The sequence below is a fragment of the Glandiceps talaboti genome, chromosome 9, assembly GCF_964340395.1.
Source record: "Glandiceps talaboti chromosome 9, keGlaTala1.1, whole genome shotgun sequence".
In the NCBI taxonomy this organism is placed as follows: Eukaryota; Metazoa; Hemichordata; class Enteropneusta; family Spengelidae; genus Glandiceps; species Glandiceps talaboti.
Window position 1 is genome coordinate 7,036,216 of NC_135557.1, and position 26,929 is coordinate 7,063,144.

At 34.9% G+C, this 26,929-nt stretch overlaps 1 protein-coding gene across 1 annotated transcript in view; it reads left to right on the plus strand.

Annotated features, from left to right (window-relative positions):
• The window catches only part of LOC144440320 (protein Aster-B-like), a 56,100-nt gene extending 39,451 nt beyond the window's left edge, over window positions 1–16,649 (plus strand). The window contains exons 9-19 of the mRNA XM_078129678.1: window positions 395–704; window positions 2,233–2,289; window positions 4,029–4,175; window positions 5,647–5,765; window positions 9,752–9,897; window positions 11,627–11,730; window positions 12,722–12,922; window positions 14,115–14,211; window positions 15,274–15,387; window positions 15,942–16,062; window positions 16,193–16,649. Of these exons, the coding sequence (XP_077985804.1) occupies window positions 395–704; window positions 2,233–2,289; window positions 4,029–4,175; window positions 5,647–5,765; window positions 9,752–9,897; window positions 11,627–11,730; window positions 12,722–12,922; window positions 14,115–14,211; window positions 15,274–15,387; window positions 15,942–16,062; window positions 16,193–16,279 (1,503 nt within the window). The 3' untranslated portion in view covers window positions 16,280–16,649. The remainder of the gene's footprint in view (window positions 1–394; window positions 705–2,232; window positions 2,290–4,028; window positions 4,176–5,646; window positions 5,766–9,751; window positions 9,898–11,626; window positions 11,731–12,721; window positions 12,923–14,114; window positions 14,212–15,273; window positions 15,388–15,941; window positions 16,063–16,192) is intronic.
• The last annotated feature ends 10,280 nt before the right edge of the window (window positions 16,650–26,929 follow it).

Here is a 26,929-nt window from a genome sequence, read left to right on the forward strand (position 1 = left end):
GTGTGTATGTATGTATGTATGTATGTATGTATGTATGTATGTATGTATGTATGTATGTATGAATGTATGTATGTATGTATGTATGTATGTACATGTATGTATGGGTGTATATATATACGGTATATATGTGTGTATGTATGTATGTATGTATGTATGTATGTATGTATGTAAGTATGAATGTATGTATGTATGTATGTGTATATATATATGTGTATATGTATGTATGTTCAATATATACCAGTGTTTGTATTTAGATGCATGTAATAGTATGAACATGTGTGTATTTATCCATGTGTACAGTCATGCATACTTAGTATGTATGACTATTTCTTGGTGTTTGTGTGTGTATATGATTGACAAGGTCTGTATTCTTACTGACTTGTATCTGTAACAGGATAATTCCATATTACAAAGTACAGCGTATGCAGCAGATGAATCATCCATCAATACTGAGTCAGATCTCAGTTTTTCAAGGGACGACATTCCTGTGAAGTCATCATCTGATGTGAAAGTCGTCAAGTCACCAGTCGATAAAGTTACTAAGACATTAACCCCGGCTAAGAATGGCGAGAAGGCATCCAAACCACTGAGTCCTGTCAAACCTCACAATCTTGATATTCCAGCAGAAAAATCAGAGAAACTAGTCAAAACTCCATCTGATGAGTTACCAACTGATGAAAGTGACTTCTCTGAGGAGGATGAAGGTATGTTCAATGGATAGAATGAACCTGTCTGAACTTTGAAATGACAAAGTAATGGGTTAATTAAGACAAACATGTACATTCACATACATGGATCACTACACACACATTGATGCACCACCACCACCACCACACACATGCATACATACATACATACATACATACATACATACATACATACATACATACATACATACATACATACATTCATACATACATATACATACACACACACATACATGCACCACAACCACCACCACACACACACACACACATACATACATACATGTACATACATACATACATACATACATGCATGCATGCATGCATGCATGCATACATACATGCATACATACATACATACATACATACATACATACATACATACACACATACATACATACATACATATACATACATGTACATGCATACTTAGTGCATAGAATGAATGTTATGGTGTTGACAAAGCAATCCAATAGTAATTACTTTTAGGACACACCTAGGTGGTAGTATTCTACTACAGTTACAAAGAGTTCTAGACAGTGTCTCTATTATATCATATATTGAACACTTCATACTATGCAAAATGTGCTTTACATCTGATTCAGGTCTTTTGGGCATAATGCTGTAGCAAAGCAAAGCTTCCATCCTAGCAACATTTTTGGCACATGTATTCTCTGGCAGGTGCAGTGGGAGATGGGGAGGGGGAGGGGGTGTTGAAGGCTGTGCTTTCGGGAACCAAGCTGTCCTGTGATTTCATTGACTAAAATATTACAAATGAAAATGGTCTACTCACAGAATCAAACAATTTCTTAGAAGCAAATCCCAAATTTTTACCGACATCTTGTCATTATCAGCACAGGTGTATTGGAATGGGATATTGCCCATTTTCCGAGATAATGCTTACAAGACACCAGCAAAGGTGTATTACAATGGGATATTGCCCATTTTCCCAGATAATGCTTACAAGACACCGGCGAAGGTGTATTACAATGGGATATTGCCCATTTTCCCAGATAATGCTTACAAGACATCAGCAAAGGTGTATTACAATGGGATAGTGCCCATTTTCCCAGACAATGCTTACAAGACACCGGCAAATATTTGGGTTTCACTTCCAAGAAGTTGATTTCACTCTCTATAAGTAGAAATGTGCATGCATCACATGGGATACTTTTTTTCTCTAAAAAAATGTGAATTTCCTGTGCCACAAACATTTTAGAATTAAGGAAAGCATCAATTGAAATATCCAAATCGTGATCAACATATGATTGTGTCTCTTTTTTCTCTCTTCTCTCTTCTCTCTCTCTCTCTCTCTCTCTCTCTCTCTCTCCTCTTTCTATGTGGTGATGTTTCGTACGTATCTGGTCACGGTTTAACTGCTGTATGTGCAACACAAATCTGGTCACTGCTATGTCGTAATTGATCACTGCTATCATTATTATCAACATCATCATCTTCATTTATATGTTGATGTTTTGTTCTTCCCATCTTTTATCATCAATTCTGTGTACCATACCTGTGTGTTCAGTCTCTGAACTGTTGGAATCGTCAGCTTCTGAGTTCACAGACCACCAACATCATCAAGGTAATGCATGTAGTCAAACAAATTGAATGTTATTACGACACGGTCTTTGTTAAAATGTATATGTTTACAAAGCACTAGAATGATTAGACACTGCCCATTTCATTTTACCATTCTCGGGCTCTGTATGATGCAACCATGTAGAAATCCTTAAGAAATGGCACATGGTATACTTTCAGATACTAGATTGCAATTTCTTCCTACATTTAGTCTGAATGAAATAACCATGTAAACATACTACAACGACAAGTACACACACAGGTGCCAATTTTCTTATGTCTGCACGGTGCCACGTCAATTCCTTACAGTTAGGCAAAATGTCATGAGAAACTTGTATTCATTCAATTTTGCTATCTTAAAGTGTAGTATGTAGAGTTTGCATGGTCTTAACAAACAGAGCCAGTGAACATTAACTTGAAACGGTTGGTACATGTATATGGACTCGTGTTCAGACTTTCATCTGATGTTTTCAAAGTAATGCATGTATGTATTCAGGCAAATCAAGTGTTATTACAAAATGTATAATGCAGTCTCTGTTACAATAGCTCTGTCCACATCTGATCCAGATCCTTTCTGAATTAAACTGATCCAGATCACTTTAATCCGCATAGAATCCACTTTCCATCTACGCTAAAAAAAAATTAAAGATGGATTCTATCCGAATTACATTTAGTGTATTAAACTGTCCACACATGTACTGGATTCGATTTGGATGACTTATTATCAAACTATTTCACTCGAGTACGTACAACACCAGGCCTAACTGATCGCGAGCTGATTTGAATTACTTTGATCCAGATTGAAACCACCACCCAAAGTAAGCTTTGATCCAGATCAGTTAATTTGGATTAGACACGAATTAACCACAAGTATGGACAGGTAAATTGAATTGGATCTGGATCAGATTTTGTAGTATGGACAGGCTTAATGTATGTTATATAGCATTATAGTTATAAGATATCTAAACCCATGTCACAATTTGCATCAGATGGTGTCAGTCCTTGCTCAGATAGTTACACCAACTCACAAACAACATTTGTATTGTATTAAAAGCCAAGATTTTGAATTAATAAATGAAAATTTAGGGTTCGCCATCATGTTTTCAAGGACACCCCCAATCTTTTTATTTTCCTAGAGTTAACCCACGATTTGTAGTGTTGCAGCCAGCCTTTTTAAAGAGTGGGACATAGTGTCCCGAAACTTTCATTTTTCTGGGTCATCCTACATTTTTGGGGGGACATTATTAAAAAAAAAGCGCCAATAGCGTTGTAGCACAACTCTACAGTTTTTCAAAATATTTACCCATATGCTGACCCATGCTAGATATTTGCTGAATGATTATGCAGTTGCCTATCCAACCCTATTGTTATCTATGCAATATGCACAATCATTTGGCTGTTGCTATAGACGTGGTCATGTTGTTCAACATATTGGCACACAATTTTAGTGTGGGTCATCTATGACCTGTCACTTCCAAAATTGTGGGTCAGCTCCAAAAAATGTGTGTCAAATGACCCAAAAACCCCCTCTGGCTGCAACACTGTTTGTGTATCCTAAAACTTGTTCAACTAAAATATCATCAGTATTCCTGGGAAGGGTAGATAAGTGCTCCTTCAAATCTAATATATATATATATAGCATTATATATTATCCATATATATACAAAGCTACATGTATTTATTAGATATACAATGTACAATTGACAATTAAAAGTCTATGTTTATTGTTTTGTCTCTGTTTAGGTGAAGTGATTTGTCCATGTACGGATCATCCTGGTCGTTGCTGTATGAATGACGTGTATGACTTCCCAGCTGACAAACTCTTTGAAATGTTATTTTCGGAGTCCTTTCCCTTCTACAGAGAATTCCTGGAAGCAAGGAAAACAACAAGTACGATTACTATGTTTTAAATGTTGTCTGTTTTAGCTGGTGCTATTGGGGTGTTGTGTTGTGTTGTGTTGTGTTGTGCTGTGTTGTGCTGTGTTGTTGTTGTTGTTGTTGTTGTTGTTGTTGTTGTTGTTGTTGTTGTGATAGTAGTGCTGGTAGTGTCGGTGTATTGTTTTTCTTGTCTTGTCTTTGATGATGCCATTATACTATAGTGTCTTTGTGTTAATGATAGTGTAAGTAGTGAATGTGATGTTTGTGTTTACGTGATGATGATGGTGATGATGACTACAATGACGATGATGATGAACACAATGGTGATGATGATATTGATAATGATGATGATAGTGATGATGATAGTGATGATGATGATAATGATGATGATAGTGATGATGATGATGATGATAATGATGATGATAGTGATGATGATGAACACTGGTGATGATGATATTGATAATGATGATGATGATAGTGATGATGATAGTGATGATGATGATAGTGATGATGATGATGATAATGATGATGATAGTGATGATGATGATGATGATGATGATATTGATAATGACAATGGTGATGTTATGTGCATTTTATATCAGATGCTTTCAATTTATTTTTTATGTTGTAGAATCTTGTATTTGTATTGTATCATAATGTCTTTGTAGTGTTTGTTTTGTGGTGCAATTTTATCTGGTATCTGTGTGTGTGTGTGTGTGTGTGTGTGTGTGTGTGTGTGTGTGTGTGCATGTATGCGTGTGTGTGTGTGTGTGTGTGTACTATATTTTGTGTTACAACTAACAACTATGTTTGTAATGGATGTGTTGTAACTAACTCCAGTATGTATAACAGCCAAGGATTCCTTCTAATAGATTATAAAGCAGATCCTTGGGAACCTACTGACACTGGCAACTTGGTCCGAAACGAAAGTTACGATCTCACCAACCAATTCAAGATGGGACCTCGTACTATACCAACAACAGCTACTCAGGTGGACTGATTTCTGTCAAATCAAATCAAATCAAATCAAATCAAATCAAATCAAATCAAACCACTAGAGTCTCATCAGTGCATTACATTGTGTATTCCTCCTTCAATTCACTGAAAGGATCAAGGTGTACAAAAGTGCCACTTTCAATGAATAGCGCCCTCTTGACAAATAATCTTACACTGGAGAAGATAAAGGGCAATATTATCTCATATATATTGAGTCTTTATTTGTTTCATAGCTAGAACTTAGAAGGCGCTACTTATCTCATGGATAGAGGGTGCTATTTATCTCATAGAGGGTGTTCGATCTCAAGAATAGTCTCACAGATAGAGGGCACTATTTATATGAAAGGGCTGTTATGAAACTTTGATGTGGGCCTCATGTCACCTTGATTCTTCCATTATCATGAGAGTGTATATACTGTTCTTCATAGGTGTTATAAATATCATTCTTTTTCTCTCTCTTTTTCCCATTTCATCATCTTTTTTGTAGAGATTGTCATGTTCCCATGGCAAGATATAGACAAAAGTAAAATGGTTCGCAACATGACATACACTCTGACGTTATTTGCCTCCTTTGGACCCAAGACCAGTGAAACATCAGAAGTCCAGGTGCCTTAACTAGACTCTATGTAGTCATTTACCAATACAACATTTTGCCTAACTGAACTAATGCCAATCTGCAAAATTTGCCTAACTGAACTAATACCAACCTGCAAAATTTACCAACCGGAACTAACATCAACCTCCAAGATTTGCCTAACTGAACTAACACCGAACTGCAAAATTTACCTAACTCTGCAGACTTACCTTTTTTTGCAAACTTGCCTAACTCTACTAACTGCTGCTTGCCATAGAATCACAATATTCCTGTCTGACTGTCTAGACAATGTATCTATAAAATACTAATTTTATGTAAAATTATCGCAAAGCAAACAAGAACATTTAAATTGAACAGATTATCATTAGATAAATTCACTTTTCCTGTTTTCAAAAAGCAAACTCAATGATAACAACTCCATATTGTGATTACAACTTATCCTGTAACAGTCGATTTTCAAGAAAATACAAAATTTAGTTTAAAAAAAAAAAAATATTGACAATATCCAAAGTACTTTTCAAAAATGAAAATTAGCTTCTTAGAGAAATGTTTTTTGCTTTTTATTGAAAAAAATACCTTTGCCCTCTTTAGTTTTTACAAAATTGATAAAAATTCGAAGTCATTGAAAATGAATAAATGTGTATTTACTGAACCCTAGAACAATGTAATGCATCATGTGGTAGTCTGCATGTCACACTTTGCATGTATTGTCTAGCATGTGTATGTTCAATACCTGTACTGCATGTCTTTGAAATGACACTAAAGGTTGTCTACTGGTGAAGTCTAATATATCAGTGCTATGAATAAAAGCTAGTCAGAGGTTCATTGAAGAGCTTCATATCAGGTCAAAGATCAGGGGGTCGTCTGTTTGGGTGATCTTAAATTAACATTAAATGATGACGCTTTGAAGTGAAATGTTTTCATTTTATAGTTTTGCTGATACTTTGTTCAATTCTCAGTTAAAATCAAGCAAAAAAAAATCAAAATCAACCAAAAAAATAGGAGTAAAAATGTGAAAATAGTAGTAAAAATTATATCAAAATTAAGTAATTTTAAAATCCAATATTGCCGCTGATAAAAAAGACAGTGAACCTCCAAATTTCTGTTGTTATTTGAAAAGGACCAGAAGCAAACTTCCACATACTTTACCATTACGGACTCAATCATTTCCCCGATGATACAACTGATTTAAAGTTATAAGCTGGTCAAAACAGTTGCTTTTTGAGGAAGGCAATCTGCCTTTTTAACAATTTTAAGCATAATTTTGAAACTGATACAGTATAGAAACATTCTGATTTAACATTGCAGCAAAATCTACCGATCCAGTTCGGTAGGTCTTTCCAACATCTTCTGATCCAGCCTGAAGATCGACTAGCCCCGGGCCACTGGGCCGGTGTTAATTTTATGCCCTGTATAGCAAAGTTTTGAGAGGTTTTATGATCTTTGATTTGCAGAAAAATTCACCGGGAGGTACATTGTTCTATAAATTTGATGTTTAGTGAAAAATTAATGTAACTGTGTAAGGTTAATCCAACTATATGATACACAGACACCAGATGTTGATTAAACCAGAAATTACTTGGACTAGAAATCTTAATACACTATTACAAGTATAAGTTTTTATTTTAAAACTTACCTACTGATGTTTTGATCACAGACAGTTAATTTTTCATCAAGATTCTTCAAAGAAAAAAAAACAACTGAAATTCAAAAATGCCATCTTTATGATAAAAACGAGATAAAAAGCCAAAAGGAGCAATCCAAAAAGATGTATATGTGTAAAAATGATATTGGCACGTAACAGTAAATTACTTGAAAAATATTTTGACTCCAGACCGGTTTTATAAGAGGTTGTGATGACAACTGCAGTCAGTCCAACTTCAATGATAAGCTAATTAGGAGATGTGGACTGAAGATTGGTAAAATTGGGTTTAACAAAAGAAGTTAACTAATTCTTTAGTCTATTGTATTTTTAAAACTTTATTTACTAATGTTTCCAGTCCCAAGTGGGAGGTTTTCTTCATGATACAAAGCATTGCATGTCAGAGTTCTGAGAGTCGGCAGTGGCGAACACATGTCATCATTTTTTTTTTCACGACATTGGAATTGAATCAGATGTAAAAGGAGTATCACATTCATATCACATTACTACATAAATTATGTCAGTTCTTTGACAAGTTAAATGCCACCGGGTCAAAGTTCATAAGGTCAAAGGTAACATTTCACCTCTTTCAACATGTTTCAAAATCCATATGAAAACATTCCTGTATCAGTCTTACATTACACATCATATAAGTCTGCTTGTAGAATAGAAATATTAAACTCAGGACACTGCATTTCCTGTTTAATATTCAGTTCTGTAATTTGTTTGTATTTGGGTTATTAATCTGTGCCAATACGATAGCTTTGCATGGCCCCTGCAGAAGTAAAGATTTTTATAATATCTTTATTTACTGTAACTTACAGTGTTTTGAGTTATGATTTAAAGTGGTCATATGGATGAGGATTTGGTATTTATTTTGGAATTTCAATTTATAAAAAAATTTTATCATAGCTTCCTACTTGAAAAATCAATGTGAAACAACATATGACAAGTCTGTGTTTGTAACTCAGTACAGTGCAAAAGGCTAGCAAACTGTTTTTAAAACATTTTACACATTTATTAATCTTTTGCAATTTAATGAGTTATAAACAAGGCATATGTTGATTTTTCAAGTAGGCATAATAATATTGTTTTATAACTTAAAAATCAAAAATAAATACCCAATCCTCAGCCATATGGCTTCGTAGTTGTTTGCTTGTTTTACTAAGTTTGCTACATTCCTGTATCTGTGTACCTTAGTTGCATGTCTTGCATTCTGATAGATGACATGTTCTAATTTTTACCACAGTGGCAATCAAGGTTTCGACTTACTTCGACAGACACAATCTAAAACTATTGTTGCAACATGTTGATATTGAATGGATATTGGTTTAATTGTACTCACAGAAGGGTGTCATTTCTGATAAGGTTGTATGGATTGTGTCCTCCCCAGGGAGTTGAGGAAGTATAAAGGGCCATTGTGCCACTATAGATCAGTGCCAGGGGTAATAATTGTAAAAGCACTGCGAGCACAATGTGGGAAAGTGCTGCATAAAAAATGACTTTATTATTATTGTTATTATAGCAAGCCTAATTTGTATATGGGGTAGGATTAAGATGACACTCATTATGCTAGATAACTTTGACTGTTCAATACACTCACAGAGTTCATAAATAATAATCTTTATTTATACTGGATAGTTCTTTAAGCATATAAACACTTGTCTCCCAAGAAGTCCAGTGAGGGCCATCCCTCATGGGTTCAGTGTTAATGCAGGAGGAAACCGGAGTACCCGGGGAAAACCTGCGTTTAATATTCGGTAGAGTCAAACTGAACGACACTCTTCTTACTTACAGCGTGGTAAATTTAATCGAACCCTGAATGGGGTTCGAACCCCGACCGCAGTGGTAAGAGGCAAGTGGTTTAACCACTCGGCCACCGACAACCCGTATAAAGCACCTATGAAACCACCATTTTAGAGAGAATTACAGATTTTTTTATCTCCTAATGTTGGACTACAGTATTATGAATATACAGGAAAGAAATATGCCACTGCATTTTTTGGCAATAGTTTTGGGGACTATATTTGACAAAATGGACTATATTTGACAAAATATTGGTTTGAAACATATTGGGAAGTGTTGAGACACTGACCCGGGATTGAAAATTAGCCCTTTAAGTGGTTACACACTATCATGGTTATATGGTGATTATATCTGTACAATAAAGACGTTACTATCAAACACTTGTTTAAACTACCACATGGACCAACAATAGTTTGAGTTGATGTCTATCTTAGTCAGCTGAAAATTAATTGCCACATATATTATTATTGAATATTGATAACATTTTAATATTGATAACTCTGTAATAATGATAACTCTGTAATCTTCTCTATTGTCTAATCCTTACAGACCTACTTCAAGGACCAAAGTAAAGATGGCCATTGTTATATTGTAGAAACAGACGTAGTCAATCATGGCATCCCGTATGGAGATAACTTCTATGTCTCCAATAGATATTGTATAACCAGGGTTAATAGCACACAGTGTAGACTCAGGTAGGTATAGTTCCACCCTCCCCTATCTCCTCGCCAACCCATCACATATAGTACCGTACAGTTTCACCCTCCCCCTATCTCCCTGCCAACCCATCACAAATGTTAGCATACATTGTAGGCTTAGATAGGTACAGTTTCACCCTCCTCCAGGTGCCATCCCGTCACATATGGTACCACCTCCTCTTAATTAGCAGCACACATTATATACTTAGGTACATACAAGTACACCTCCACCTCCTCCCCTTCAACCTAACACACATATATGGAACCACCTCTTTATTAACTGCACACGGTGAAGACTCAAGTAGGTACATTTTCCCCTGTCTCTCTCCTTCAGCCCATCATGTGTGTGTGTGTGTCTGTGTGTCCAAATGTGTGTCTCTGTCGGTGTCTGTTTGCCACCTTTTATTATATGACTAGGGTTAGAAACACACAGTGCAGAGTCATGTGAAATATGTCTCTATCCATTCCTTCCCCGCACTGTCACATACTGTAGGTGAGGTTTAGGTTTAAGGAACAATTTGCCCTCTCCTCTCTCCCATCAAATCTATTCACTTCCTTTATATAACCACAGTTACACTATAGAGATTCATCTAATTGCACTCCCTCACCCCCCCCCCCCCGACCAATCATCACACTATAGAGATTCAGCCAATTGCACTCCCTCACCCTCCCCCCCCCTGACCAATCATCACACTATAGAGATTCAGCCAATTGCACTCCCTCACCCTCCCCCCTTGACCCATCATCACACTATAGAGTTTCAGCTAATTGCACTCCCTCACCTCCCCCTCCCCCTTGACCCATCATCACACTATAGAGTTTCAGCTAATTGCACTCCCTCACCTCCCCCTCCCCCTTGACCCATCATCACACTAGAGTTTCAGCTAATTGCACTCCCTCACCCTCCCCCCTTGACCCATCATCACACTAGAGTTTCAGCTAATTGCACTCCCTCACCCTCCCCCCTTGACCCATCATCACGCTATAGAGTTTCAGCCAATTGCACTCCCTCACCCTCCCCCCTTGACCCATCATCACGCTATAGAGTTTCAGCTAATTGCACTCCCTCACCCTCCCCCCTTGACCCATCATCACGCTATAGAGTTTCAGCTAATTGCACTCCCTCACCTCCCCCTCCCCCTTGACCCATCATCACGCGAGAGTTTCAGCTAATTGCACTCCCTCGCCTTCCCCCTCCCCCCTTGACCCATCATAACACTATAGAGATTCAGCCAATTGCACTCCCTCATCTTCCCCCTTGACCCATCATCACACTTTAGAGATTCATCAGCCAATTGCACTCCCTCACCCCCCCCCCCCCTCCCTGACCCATCATCACAAACATACATGTATACGTTCAGATTCCTTTTTATACAATAAAGGTTAGGAGCACACAGCATATCTTCTATTAATTGCACCTCCCTCCCTCTCTCCCGCCCCCCTCAAAACCCTTATAAATATGTGATACCACCTCTTGATCAGATATCCAGGGGTAACGGAGCATAGGGTATCATCAGATAAGTAAACCCCCCCCCCCCACCCACCATGAGGTAGCACCCCTTCTTCCTTAAATATTGGTGAGTTTGTTGTTGTAAGAATCACATGAAAGGAGCTGGCTAGTTGGTTCACATCTTTTATGTATCAGTCTGTATTACATTGTCACTATCACTGTATTTGACCAAATGAAGACATTTAGGCAATAACACTGTATTTGGTTATATCCCAGGGTGCATTGTGAAATAAAGTACAGGAAGTCAGTTTGGGGATTAGTCAAAACAATTATTGAGAAGAATGCAGGTTCAGGAATAGCTGATAATTACAAAATGCTTGGTAAGTTAAAAATTATCATATCACATTGCATCATGGAAGTAAGAATTAATTTATTCAAGTTCCATAATGGATATTCATAAGATGGGTATAGGCACTCAGGATTCAAGAATATTCAGTGTGCAACTTGAATATATTATTTCTGCTGGCTACATGATGCAGTGACTCATAGCAAAGATACCCTATAAAGTCACAAGATCAACATGATGCTTCTCAGAAATTGCAAGTAATTGTAGATGATATAACATCATGAAATAACTCTCCAGAGCCTACAGTTTGTGATTATGCCTTTATTTCCTGGAGTGGTGCACCACTTTAGAGGTCTGTATTTCAGTCCCAGCTTTACGTACATGTATTATTAGTGCGTTCTTATCAATGGAGTCGTATTGATTAGATAACGATACCAATGAATATCAGTCTTTCTGTAACTCTACCATACAACTCTTTTGCATATTGAGTAGATAATTTTTGTTGGACATGACCAACTTTTTCTGTAACTCTACCATACAACTCTTTTGCATATTGAGTAGATAATTTTTGTTGGACATGACCAACCTTTTCTGTATCTCTACCAGACAACTCTTTTGCATATTGAGTAGATAATTTTTGTTGGACATGACCAACCTTTTCTGTAACTCTACCAGACAACTCTTTTGCATATTGAGTAGATAATTTTTGTTGGACATGACCAACCTTTTCTGTATCTCTACCATACAACTCTTTTGCATATTGAGTAGATAATTTTTGTTGGACATGACCAACCTTTTCTGTAACTCTACCATACAATTCTTTTGCATATTGAGTAGATAATTTTTGTTGGACATGACCAACCTTTTCTGTAACTCTACCAGACAACTCTTTTTCATATTGAGTAGATAATATTTGTGGACAGGACAAACTTTTTCTATATTAAACTCTACCCAGACAACTATTTTTCAAACCTAAATCTTAACTTTAATCCTAATCTGAACCCAATTTATCCTTTGTTGTATAGATGAGTATCTCGTCAAGGCATCATCAGCTACTAATCCACGTTACAAAAGAAAGAAGCCGACGGCGGCAATGAGGAGACGTAAACATTCACATGGAAAGAGTAGAATGGGTGCTGACTTAAGTGATGAGCAGGGTGATACCGATGCTATTAAGTTTCAAACAAGTACACCAGCTGTATCACCTCACGTGTCTCCAGTGAAAAGTAGGTGTATATTTATTGATAGTTATTAATTTTTAGTACAACTGAACAGACAGGTGACAAAACTATGTGGCTAATTTTCTGAATTTGTTGATGATGTTTCTTGGGGTGTAGATGAAGAGGTGCTGATAAAGCCACTATGCAGTTATTGCTATGGATATATTTCTGAGTTTTGGTGAAAAATTAAAACTTTGAAACTACTTGATAGATCTACATACTAAAAGGAATACTTTCTTTATAAAATAACAACTTCAATATCAGTTGTGCACAACACCATTGTTGCTATATTTGAACACTGATCACCTGGCCATAAGGACACTAGAAGACATGTATTACCCCGTGGCTGGTATGTTGTGTCTATTTCCCTGTGGCTGAAAGTCAAGGGAAATGAATTTATTTCGGATTTTTAATTTATCAAACAGTTTGATCATGGCTTCATATTTGAAAAATCAATGTGAAACGATATAGACCAAGTCAGAATTTGTAGCTCAATTCAGTGCGAAAAGCTCAAAAGTGTGTAAAAAGTTTGTTATTGTACGTACAATAACAAAATTAACATATTTATCGATATTCTGCAATTTATTGAGTTACAACCAAACGTTTGAGGTATGTTGTTTCATATTGATTTTTCAAGTAGGAATCCATGATAAAATTGATAAGTTAAAAATCCAAAATAAATACCTAATTCTCATCCATATGGTCACTTCAAATCGGCACTAGCTGCAACTGGACGATTTTTTGAAACTGTTTTGTTGCGTACAATGACTCACTCAAACTATTGTACACCCTGAACAGTATTGACTTGCCTGTGGCTAAACATATTTGTACAACTTTACATAATATGGTATCGTAAATCCTATCAAATTAATTTTTAGGTCGTACCAAAAAATCAATGGCCTGTTGCGTTACTACCTTTGGGGTAAAATCATCCTGTAATCAGCATGTACAGTGTCTAATTATTGGTGTTTTAACAATTCTCTGTGAATATATTATGGGTCTGATTGAAAAAGTATACTTCCATCAAAATGTAACTTTAAGTAAGAAAAAAATGATATACTGTAGTTATTATGTAAAGTAATTAAGGATTTATTGATTTTAATTCTGATTCAGATTGACCCAATGTAAATATAGAAATAGTGGTACACCATCCTCTTATTGTGAAGTTGCTGATATTGAATTTTTTTTTTCTCACCAGGACATCCTGTTGTGAACAGATCGTTATCAGAAATGAAACTTTCTTTATTTGGTATTCAGTTGGAGACTAGGAAATTTATGGCACTTATATCAGTCATGTAAGTAAAAATTCTAACAAAATAATTTTACAAAGTGTGTGAAAATTTGAAACCCTTCTCTATGGTTGGAAAGCACGAATAGGATAGTAACATCAACAAGATTTCAGTCAACATATATACAATGTAGATTTATTTAGCATATCACTGCAACAGTAACTCTTTAGTATGTACATGTACAACCAGTGACATACAAGCATTAATTAACAAGTGGAGCTTGTTAAAAACCAGGAAAGTAATTAAATGAGTTGGATTAATATCACTTTTCACAGCATGTTGGAAGTACAATTATGGTGACTGCTTAAGAATTTTAACAATAATTTCCCAAAGTGTGTGAACTGTTTCGAGGCCTTCCCTGTACCACTGATTATAAAATGATGAGGATAGTGACATGAATTGGACTTCAGTTCAATGTAACGATGTATTAAACATGTCACTATCGTAATTGTGACTGCTTAGTATGTATGCATTTGAAAGGGAAAAGTTTCAATGTTAAGTTTTGGATGGAGCTGTAAAGAGCCATGTGGTTCACTTTGATGAAACATACACTGATTGCATATAATAGAAAATTGTATCTGCCTATAAACAGTCAAAAAATCAGAGCAATTTAGTAAAGCTTAGTGAGAAAAAATAAATTAGATGTAGCTTTAACCTTTGTAAAGTGACTAGTTTGGTTATTTTCTACAAAAAAAAAAATTAATACACACTTACTATGAAAATGGAAACTGCCAAAATGCCACATATTCTAATTTTGCAGATATCATTGGTTACCAACTTGCAGTACCAACTTACAAAAATTCATGTATTTCGCTTAATATTTTAGTAATTTTGATAAATGAGGTATCATTTTATGTCAAATTGTATGTACTTTTTAACTAAATAGAAAAACAACTTTTAACCAATTTAAAAAAATCACTTGGGATACCTATTAATATTGTCATGTTAAAGTCACAAATAAATATCCACCTGAGTGTAAGTGTCAGGTTGATATTTATTTGTGACTGACTATTACAGTACATGTATTTTATATAGTACCTCACCTGATTACTCTATTCTCTGTTACAGATTGCTGGTGTTGTTGTTATTCAATGTCATATTATTTTACCGACTGAAATCGTTGGAACTAACGGCAAGTCAGAGTAACTCATGGCAACTACAGAATGCTATTAACTCCTTCAAGTGAGTACTTTGTATATGTTGTTATTCTGTATCTAGATTGTACAAAGTATGGGTGTTTTGAAACTGCAAGAAATGTCTTGTTTGACAGGGTCTTACTACCCAGGGGTAAAAGCTTACACTTTGGCTCTGTCAATGTGATGAATTTGAGTCAAATTCCACCTTTGATCTATTTACCAGGGGGAGGGGGGCTGGAGACAGTCAAAGGTATACTTCATCTTGTACTGCCTCTGCACAGAGATAATGGTCAGGTGTGTCACAGGTTATGTCACAGGTTGGGTAATGGTTGGGTTAATAAATTTGTAGTGTCTCACAGTATTAGCACAGGCTTTGTCAAATTCTCCATTTGCTGGTTTTACTTCTAGGCAGCATAAACAATTAGAACCCTTGGTTGTGATACAAGAACTAATCATGGCTGTGATGAACATATTTAACAGACGATAAGAAGATGTATTCTTCTTTCTTCCAAAATTACAACGAGATATCGGAGATATAGTATAGCTTCTGTACCACTGTGAGTGATAATTCGACTTATTGTGGTGTTTGGTCTCTTTCAGTGATATTCCTAAAACTTCACATGAATGGTCAGATCTTTTAAAACAACAGCAATATTATCACGATGCTGAGTTGGAGAGATGGCGAGAGATATTGGACATCAGCATACAACTTTTAGATCAGGTATGTCACTTATACATATTATCAGCACTACAATATCATTAGCAATACACTGATAACAGTAAAAATGGTATTTGTCATGAAATGTTTCCTGAAATTTGTTGTAAAACGTTTTGTTTTTCTGTCTCTCCAGATGAAAGGAACCTTAGTGGATTTAAAAGGTGGTATAAAAACATCTGAAGAAAGAAGACCAAATGTTGATCAGACAAACAAAACTTAATTGCAGTCAAACAGAAATATATCATACAATATTTAAATTGCAAATCCAAGAGTTACATTACAGAGCTACAGCTAAATAGATTTAATTTGTTTATCAAAGAAATTAAAGAAAAATTATTGAAGAAAATTATTCTTTAAATCATACTCCTGGCTAGAGGTAGATATATTTTTCTTCTGTTGGCAGGCCAGCAGTCAATATGTTGTGTTAAAAGTCAATATAAAAAAAATATGTTTTTGGTATTCTGAAATATTGTCATAGCAACAGTCAATACATTGTGTCAAAGGTCAATAAGTATGAAAGATGTGGTATTCTGAATCTTGATGTATTTGATATTCTGAAATATTGACTGACTCGAGGTTAATATAGTGCATCAAAGGTCAATATATATGTATTTGATATTCTGAAATATTGACTGACTTGAAGTCAATATAGAGCATCAAAGGTCAATATTTATATGATGTATTTGATATTCTGAAATATTGACTGACTTGAAGTCAATATAGAGCATCAAAGGTCAATATTTATATGATGTATTTGATATTCTGAAATATTGACTGACTTGAAGTCAATATTGTGTATCAAAGGTCATATACATTATCTGAAATATTATTAGTGCACGTCAATATCTTGTATCAAAAGATGAAATATCTACAACGCAGCAAATATCACAAACAAACTTTCATCTACCTTCACATATTCTGTATGTACTTCAAATAACACATTTTGACTTTCAAGTCTATCAGCATTTCAATCTGGTTTATGTTAGAGATGATTTCAGAATAATACATCAATGGATTTCAAAGTCTACATTTTACATACCAGATTCTGAATTAATTTTTGATATTTTCGATTTCAGTTTTTCTTTTCAAAATTTCAGCGAGAGTATAATGACTGTACTGTTAAGCTGCTCGTTAACAAACTCCATCGGAAGACTTTTAATACAATTCTTTGATCTTGTTTCACAAACTATATTTAGTTGCAATGTCTAGAAACAGTTGCGATCGGAATACAAGTTTCAAGGAAGTAGATAACATCAGTACGTAACTTTCAAAGAATACATGAAGATTATCGGACTAGAAGTTTGAAAGAAATTATTTACAAAACAATGTAAGTTTTCAAGATATAGATTGATGGAATGTAACTTTCCAAGAAATAGAGTCTATCAGATTATATGTTTCCAAGAAATTGAATACGTCACAGTGTAAATTTCAGAGAAATAGATTATTGGAATGTAACTTTGAAAGAGATGGTTTACATTACAATATAACTTTCCAAGAAATAGATAACATCAGAAAGTAACTTTCCAAGAAATAGATAACATCAGAAAGTAACTTTCCAAGAAATAGATAACATCAGAAAGTAACTTTCCAAGAAATAGATACCCAGAGAAATAGATTCCCAGAGAATGTAACTTTCCAAGAAATAGATAACATCAAAAAGTAACTTTCCAAGAAATAGATAACATCAAAAAGTAACTTTCCAAGAAATAGATTCCAAGAGAATATAACTTTCCAAGAAATAGATAACATCAGAAAGTAACTTTAGTATTCTCTGAGAATCTTTTTTTTTTTTTTTTTTTTTAGAAAGTTGCGATTTGATGTCATTTATTTCTTGGAAAGTTACATGATTCCCTCAGTATTCAATGGAATGATAAAAATATCTTTTTTTCAAGAACAAACTCAAAGATTTCAAAAATGTATCATGGAAAAAGACAAAAACTAAAACAAAAAATAGACACCATAGACTGAATAGATTCCATCAGAATGTAACTTTTATAGATTACGAGCAGAATATAATTTTTAACGAAGTATTGTTTTTATTGTGAATACTTTTATTTGAATCGTAAAAAAAAACAAATTTTATCAAAGTCTAGTAAGTTGATTAGTTCACATGCAGGTGCAGTCAGATGAAAGAATACATGTACAGCATTACATTATAAATGTACTCAACATCAACATATATCGTTCATTCTTTGAAAACTGAAAATTATCATAGGCCAATGAGTTTGTTAACGTCACATATGACGATCAGCACTTTAAACGATATACTTAGATGGAGTGTGCTATATATCAACATTCAGAGCGGTGTTTGCATTTTGATATACAGCGCATTGCAGGTTACTGTTCACTGGCTGTGTTTGATGCAAGCAAGCAGGAACCAGTAAGAAACTGTGCATGCTAAACTTTAATAGCGAGATGATTTCATGCTGCATTTAGTCTGAATGAAGTAATCCAATTAAATATACTGCAACTATATATACAGACATGCCGGTGCCAATGGTTTGATGTCGGCATATTGGCACCTTAGTTCAATTCATTGAGACAAAATTTAGCCAGAAACACTATGCATTTAATCATGCCATCTCGAAGTGTGTAGTCTCTGCATTGCTGTATTAAGCTGAACCAGTAAACAGTAGAATGCGATGCACTGTACTATATTCTGGTTATCAGAATGATTTGTTATTTTTGACAGAAAAAAATGTTCTGTTTATTATTTTTATGCCAGAAATTTATCAAAAAAGCCTACCAACTTGATATTAGCATGCACTCAATCCTCATCCACATGGCTACTTTAAAGTACCTGTAGAGTATAGAGTTACTTTTTTTTCAATCATTAACAGAGTTTCAATTGAATATATTTACAGTATTGTCTTTTTTTTTAATTGTTTATTTTTTATTCTTGAGACAATGATTCTGAAATGAATGGACCAAGTCTACTTGTATTTACAAAGGTACACAATTGTATTATTTCCCCCTCACCTAATAAAAAAAAAAACAACCCAATTACAATACTGAGAACTTAGAATTCATAGAGATGACTAGAATGAAAGCACCAGACATGCATCAGCAGCACTTAGTCCCAAAGTCAGAACCGTTCCCAAGTTTTGTCGTACATTCATGACATCATACATGATTGTAACAAAGCGTGAGGGTTCTAATCCCCTTCTGTTGAGATTCATTGTATTTGATATTATGATATTTTGACTGACTTGAGGTCAATATTGTGTATCAAAGGTCATATAGATTATCTGAAATATTATTAGTGCACGTCAATATCTTGTATCAAAAGATGAAATATCTACAATTATGAATCAAGGTTGAAAGACAGAAAATGAAGACTCAAAATCGTTAATAAACACATATGTCATTATGAGAACAGTGTGTGTGAGTAATCTAACAGACAGGGAGCCAAATTCCGCTGCTGCTATGCTCACATAAATGTTATCAACATTTTGCCAGTGGTCTTTTGTCTTCAAAAGATGAAAGCATTAAATTGTACGTGTGCGTTTTATTCATTTCAGCTAAAAAATACATTCTCTGATAATCTATGCTACACACATTTTATCAAAGTGCTACAGTCATTTTCAAACCACCCAACCATTTTACAACCAACCAGCCATTTTTCAAACCAACCAGTCATTTTTCAAACCACCCAGTCATTTTTCAAACCACCCAGTCATTTTCAAACCACCCAGCCTCTTTTGCGACAATGTTGCAATTTACACCCTGTTTCTTTAAGGCTTACTTCTATAAGATTAGTTGCTACATGTGCTACATTACAAGGATCATTTTTATTCACCTAGATTGTGCAATACATTTGTTAGCGATACACCAATAATCTATACTACACTCATCCTGCCAGTGACCCCTATTTTCTTAGATACCCACCCAGTTGCTTTGCAACAATAGTAAAACTCGCAGCCAATTTCTGAACCATCAGACACTTACCATGGCTCTCTATAATTACTTATATTATCTTACAGTCATTTTTTTTTAAATAATTAAATATCCAAATGTTTGTGTACATGCATTAAACCACTAGTTATGTGAGTCCGTTGCCATGGCAACTTACAAACAAGTAAATTCTATAAAGTACAGTCTTTCTCAAGATTATGATAAAATTGTGCAATTTGTCTATTTCCAGTTAATCAGCATACTATTACCATATATGAATTTATTTTGACTTGTATGGCTAAGATTTTAAACAATTTTATCAGTATTGTTGTGTGAATTTTTCATCTTTTTGGAATACCATTACCTTCTCAATGTGTTGTATCTTGTTATATTAAGAATTAAGATATTTTTTTGCCTTAAAGGGGAACACACCACTACAGGAAATCACTCGGCGACATTTTCATAAACTGTAGGTTCTGGAGGGTCTCATGATTTTACATCACCTACAATCACATATGTCAGAGAAACATCAAGTTGAACTTGCGCCTTTATAGGGTATCTTTGCTGTGGAACATTGCATCATGGGAGTCAGCAGAAATAATGTATTCATGGTTGCACAACATCAACTTGAATTCAATCAATCGCAAGTAATTGTAGATGACATAAAATCGTGAAATGACTCTCCAGAACCCGTAGTTTATGAAAATGACTTCATTTCTTGTAGTGGTGTTCCCCTTTAATGTAAAACATTCATTGTTCACCAAGTAGAAAAACAGTACAAAGTTCTAATGCCATATAGGTAACGATGATGATAATTCTTCTGATCATTTCTCTCTACTCTATTCTGATTTTTTAAAACTTCAAGACGTTTTTTTTATTGTGCAATGTTCTCTTAGTTCTATCCACCAATTATTTCAGTGGTCACTAGTTCACTTTTAATTGTAAACTTCAGAAATTCTGATGATTTTGTTTGTTTTATATGCGTGTATAGATAAGGACAAACATAAAGACAGCAATATAGGTACCAGAGAAGTGATATTACAACTCCTGAAATAACATCGTATATTTCTAATTTTACAAACTGCAAATTAAAAAAAAAACACCAGCACATTCCCGTGCTAATGCTATTCAGAAAGTATTCATGCAAAGACAGACAATGTAATTAGTGTTACTGTTGCATTTATCAAGTGGAAGTTTATTTCACACCTTCCACAGATAAAAACCAAATTGATAAAAGCATCATACCACCCTATATCAGAGGCATCCACAGCTCAGTTGTATTTATATCAGTTCCCTTACTGTCTTTAACTGATATTTCAATGCTGAAGTCTCTTGGACGCATGCAAGCAAACACACCGGTGTTTTTCCCCAGTTGTAACAGTTATCACTCGGAAAAAGATATGGTACATAAAATGTAAAATGTTCTAAGTAGAGTTATTACAACAGAAAAACTATTAAGCCAACCCTAGTAATATTTGTTCAAAGTAATGACTTTCTTTTGTAACTTGTTTCAGAATTCAAAGAATATACTGGACAATTTGAAATATAGTTTCAGCCTTTTTTGAAGGCAAAGCAGTAATGGTGTTTCCATGGCACCATCAGTCAGAGACACGATTTACTATATTATAGTTACTGTCCAAAAAAATTTACATTTTGGAAGAGAGATTATGAAGAAATTATAATATCACCACGGAGACAGGATAATATTGTAGCAATAATTCGTTACATAGTTGTTAAGTCACAAAACCTATGCTTAAAGTGTTGTTGTTGTTGTTGTTGTTGTGCTGCTGCATTCACCAATTGGTTTCAGATTTTAAATAGACTGTGAGGTCTGTCATAAAGGACTACTGTGAAGTCTGTCATAAAGTGCAGTACTGCTAGGTCTGTCATAAAGTGCAGTACTGCAAGGTCTGTCATAAAGTGCAGTACTGCGAGGTCTGTCATAAAGGGCAGTACTGCGAGGTCTGTCATAAAGTATGGTACTTGTACTTGTAAGGCAAGACACTAATCGATGACTCAAGTCATGTCAGTACTCTGTATATATGAAATGATGGCAAGATATACAATAAACTGATCAATACAAATAAGAACTGGGTTATGAATTTATTAGCCTCCTCCTCCCCCCCCCCCAAAAAAAAAGGGCAGAGCCCGACGGGGGATTCTATGTTGGGTTCTGTTCGTCTGTCTGCCCGTCTCTTCCTTCCGTCCATCCGTCTGTATCTGTATTCACCTGTATCTCCAATATGCATGCTCCAATTTCAACCAAATCTGGTACAAATGTCATATGTTATAGAGAGCATATGCACGTCACTTGGTTGTACAACCCTCACAACAACCGTGAAATGGCAGCCACATTTGTCATAAATAATCACACTTTTGCCCAATGACGAGCTTTCTAATGACACATTGAACTTTGACCTTGACCTTCAAGGTCAAATAACCATATTATTGTCCAAGTGTATATGTATATCTTTGAAATGTGTGGACTGATTCCAACCAAACCTGGGACACTTGTCAGATACTATAGCCTGCATATGCACATCTCTTCCTTTCACAACATGTACAATAACAGCTGAATGGCGGCCACATTTGTCATAAGTATTCACATTTTACTCATTAACTCTTGAACCTTAATAGATCGAGGTAACATTCAAGTGTCTACCACCATTTTATTAGTAATGACCTTTGTAATGAGACCATGACCTTTGATCTTGACCTCAGTGTCCAAGGTCAGAGGACAGAAATTTGTTGAAATACATACATTCTGTGGCAATCACAAGCCATGCAATTTCAACTGTCTGCCTGCTCAATATCAGAGTTGAGGTCAGACATAAAGTTATCATAATATGATTCATACAGACATCATGTACAATCTATGAGGTGTTTTTGGATTTCTATGCTGCAATCTTTAAGACAATGCTGACATAGTTGAAATTGTCCAGGATCTACACATACAGGTAAAAAATAATCCATTTTTGGTGTTGAGTGGCTGTATCTTTTAAATTGGCATAATAGCCATGACATTATTGCTGTCCTTTTTTAACTGGAAGCCAGCAAAATACTGCACAGACTCAACAACATGTCATTGTATTGTCAGGCTAGAGAAAAGCATTCCCTTACATTTACCTTTACATTACTTCAGGCCATACACACCTACCAAAATAGTCAGAGTATATTGTCACAGTTTATATTTAGCCAATATTGTATATGTCAACCCGCACTCGCTTTCAACATCACTTGCCAAATACACAGTCATACCTAAGCATATTGTTATAACGAACTCACTCCAATCAAATGTCGTCAGTCCTTTCTTTAACACACACACATAAACACAAATCATACTTCCATTTTCTATACATCACTCCTCACACATTTCAGCAATTAATATTACTATTTAAGTACTCTAACATTTCAATCTATAACTTAATTTCATGTTCAAACAATACATCACACCTTTCAATAATACCAACAAAATCCTACTACAACAAATCCTCTTGGGGGGGGGGGGGCTATGTCTTCAACGAGGACTTGTTGTGTTTATGTGGAAACATACGTTTATGGTGATATACATTGAAAGAAACAAGCCCATGTATATAAAATGAAATTGAGGAAAGAAAGGCCCATTGTGTTTAGGAGTCTTAACTCGTGTCTCCAGAATTCTCATCAAGAGTGCTCTGCAGCTGACCAGCCATACACTCTCAGAGTTATACGTTAGCAAATATATGGCGAGTAACCTTACAAAACGAAGTCCTGAATAATGGAAACTGGCAATTTAACAATCATAGATTTAGTATATATGCACATTATACACACAAACATATAAAATACACACACACACACACACATATATATATATATATATATATATATATATATATATATATATATATATAGTTTTGATAGTTCTGGAACTCTTTCTTGGTTGTAACTCAGAGTTTCACACATAGTGCGATCATCAGACAACTAGTTTCTACTCTCTGGGTGTGCTGTTTATATAGAGTGCAGACAATGGAAATATCATTATATATATATGTGTGTGTGTGTGCGTGTGTTTTCTGTGTTATATATATAACACAGAACAAAGTCTTAGAATTATACAGATTGAGTTCATTCAATGACTTCTTACAAATAGGTTGATTTACAGGAGTGGTACAAGACACCCGGAAGCTTCATTAGTGAATTTGTCAGATAAATTGCTCCCCACACAGATAACTCATTTGGTAATTAATAAGACATTTCCTTGTTGTGAAATTAATGTTGCCAGTGAATCTGGCAGCACTCGCCACCGATCTTCTATCCTGCTGTGTAACGTTTATTATATACATACACCCTGATAAACAGTGTTTTAAATAAGTATGTGGGTTTTGATTACAAAATGTAAATGCTCAATTGTAGGTAGAGTTTGTTTTTCATTTGATGCTTACAAATGAGAATTATCACCCAAGCTTACTGAAATATGTTGGCAAAATTGGTAATAAAGAAACATAGTGGATACTCAATTGCGTACAACTTCTACGTGAAATGGTTTCTCCCAGACAGTAGAATTGCACTTGAAACTTGACTTGTACGTTAACTCCAGCAAAACTGTTCAAAGTAACTACAACTGTCGTGTTAATACAGACTGAATTCTCAGTATGCCTACTGTATACATTTATATTTGGGTACGTACATTGCTATAAAAAGCTAGTATTATTAATTAATTATAGGTTATTAATTATTATAGGTTATTAATTACTGCTATCAACTTAAAGTCAAAATCCAGTCAGACTTATTTCTGTTTTCAGTACACTTGTATTGATTACTGCTATCAACTTAAAGGAAAAGTCCAGTCAGACTTATTTCTGCCTTTAGTACACTTGTATTGATTACTGCTATCAACTTAAAGGAAAAGTCCTGTCAGACTTATTTCTACCTTTAGTACACTTGTATTGATTACTGCTATCAACTTAAAGGAAAAGTCCAGTCAGACTAATTTCCACCTTTAGTACACTTGCATTGATTACTGCTATCAACTTAAAGGAAAAGTCCAGTCAGACTTATTTCCACCTTTAGTACACTTGTATTGATTGCTGCTATCAACTTAAAGTAAAAGTCCAGTCAGACTTATTTCTACCTTTAGTACACTTGTATTGATTACTGCTATCAACTTAAAGGAAAAGTCCAGCCAGACTTATTTCCACCTTTAGTACACTTGTATTGATTGCTGCTATCAACTTAAAGGAAAAGTCCAGCCAGACTTATTTCTACCTTTAGTACACTTGTATTGATTACTGCTATCAACTTAAAGGGAAAGTCCAGTCAGACTTATTTCTGCCTTCAGTACACTTGTATTGATTACTGCTATCAACTTAAAGGAAAAGTCCAGCCAGACTTATTTCTACCTTTAGTACACTTGTATTGATTACTGCTATCAACTTAAAGGAAAAGTCCAGTCAGACTTATTTCCACCTTTAGTACACTTGTATTGATTACTGCTATCAATTTAAAGGAAAAGTCCAGTTAGACTTATTTCTACCTTTAGTACACTTGTATTGATTACTGCTATCAACTTAAAGGAAAAGTCCAGTTAGACTTATTTCTACCTTTAGTACACTTGTATTGATTACTGCTATCAACTTAGAGGGAAAGTCCAGTCAGACTTATTTCTGCCTTCAGTACACTTGTATTGATTACTGCTATCAACTTAAAGGAAAAGTCCAGCCAGACTTATTTCTACCTTTAGTACACTTGTATTGATTACTGCTATCAACTTAAAGGAAAAGTCAAGTCAGACTTATTTCCACCTTTAGTACACTTGTAGTGATTACTGCTATCAACTTAAAGGAAAGGTCCAGTCAGACTTATTTCTACCTTTAATAGTACACTTGTATTGATTACTGCTATCAACTTAAAGGAAAAGTCCAGCCAGACTTATTTCCACCTTTAGTACACTTGTATTGATTGCTGCTATCAACTTAAAGTAAAAGTCCAGTCAGACTTATTTCTACCTTTAGTACACTTGTATTGATTACTGCTATCAACTTAAAGGAAAAGTCCAGCCAGACTTATTTCCACCTTTAGTACACTTGTACTGATTGCTGCTATCAACTTAAAGGAAAAGTCCAGCCAGACTTATTTCTACCTTCAGTACACTTGTATTGATTACTGCTATCAACTTAAAGGAAAAGTCCAGTCAGACTTATTTCTGCCTTCAGTACACTTGTATTGATTACTGCTATCAACTTAAAGGAAAAGTCCAGCCAGACTTATTTCTACCTTTAGTACACTTGTATTGATTACTGCTATCAACTTAAAGGAAAAGTCCAGTCAGACTTATTTCCACCTTTAGTACACTTGTATTGATTACTGCTATCAACTTAGAGGGAAAGTCCAGTCAGACTTATTTCTGCCTTCAGTACACTTGTATTGATTACTGCTATCAACTTAAAGGAAAAGTCCAGCCAGACTTATTTCTACCTTTAGTACACTTGTATTGATTACTGCTATCAACTTAGAGGAAAAGTCAAGTCAGACTTATTTCTGCCTTTAGTACACTTGTATTGATTACTGCTATCAACTTAGAGGAAAAGTCAAGTCAGACTTATTTCTAGCTTTAGTACACTTGTATTGATTACTGCTATCAACTTAAAGGAAAGGTCAAGTCAGACTTATTTCTAGCTTTAGTACACTTGTATTGATTACTGCTATCAACTTAGAGGAAAAGTCAAGTCAGACTTATTTCTGCCTTTAGTACACTTGTATTGATTACTGCTATCAACTTAAAGGAAAAGTCCAGCCAGACTTATTTCTACCTTTAGTACACTTGTATTGATTACTGCTATCAACTTAAAGGAAAAGTCCAGTCAGACTTATTTCTACCTTTAGTACACTTGTATTGATTACTGCTATCAACTTAAAGGAAAAGTCCAGTCAGACTTATTTCCACCTTTAATACACTTGTATTGATTACTGCTATCAACTTAAAGGAAAAGTCCAG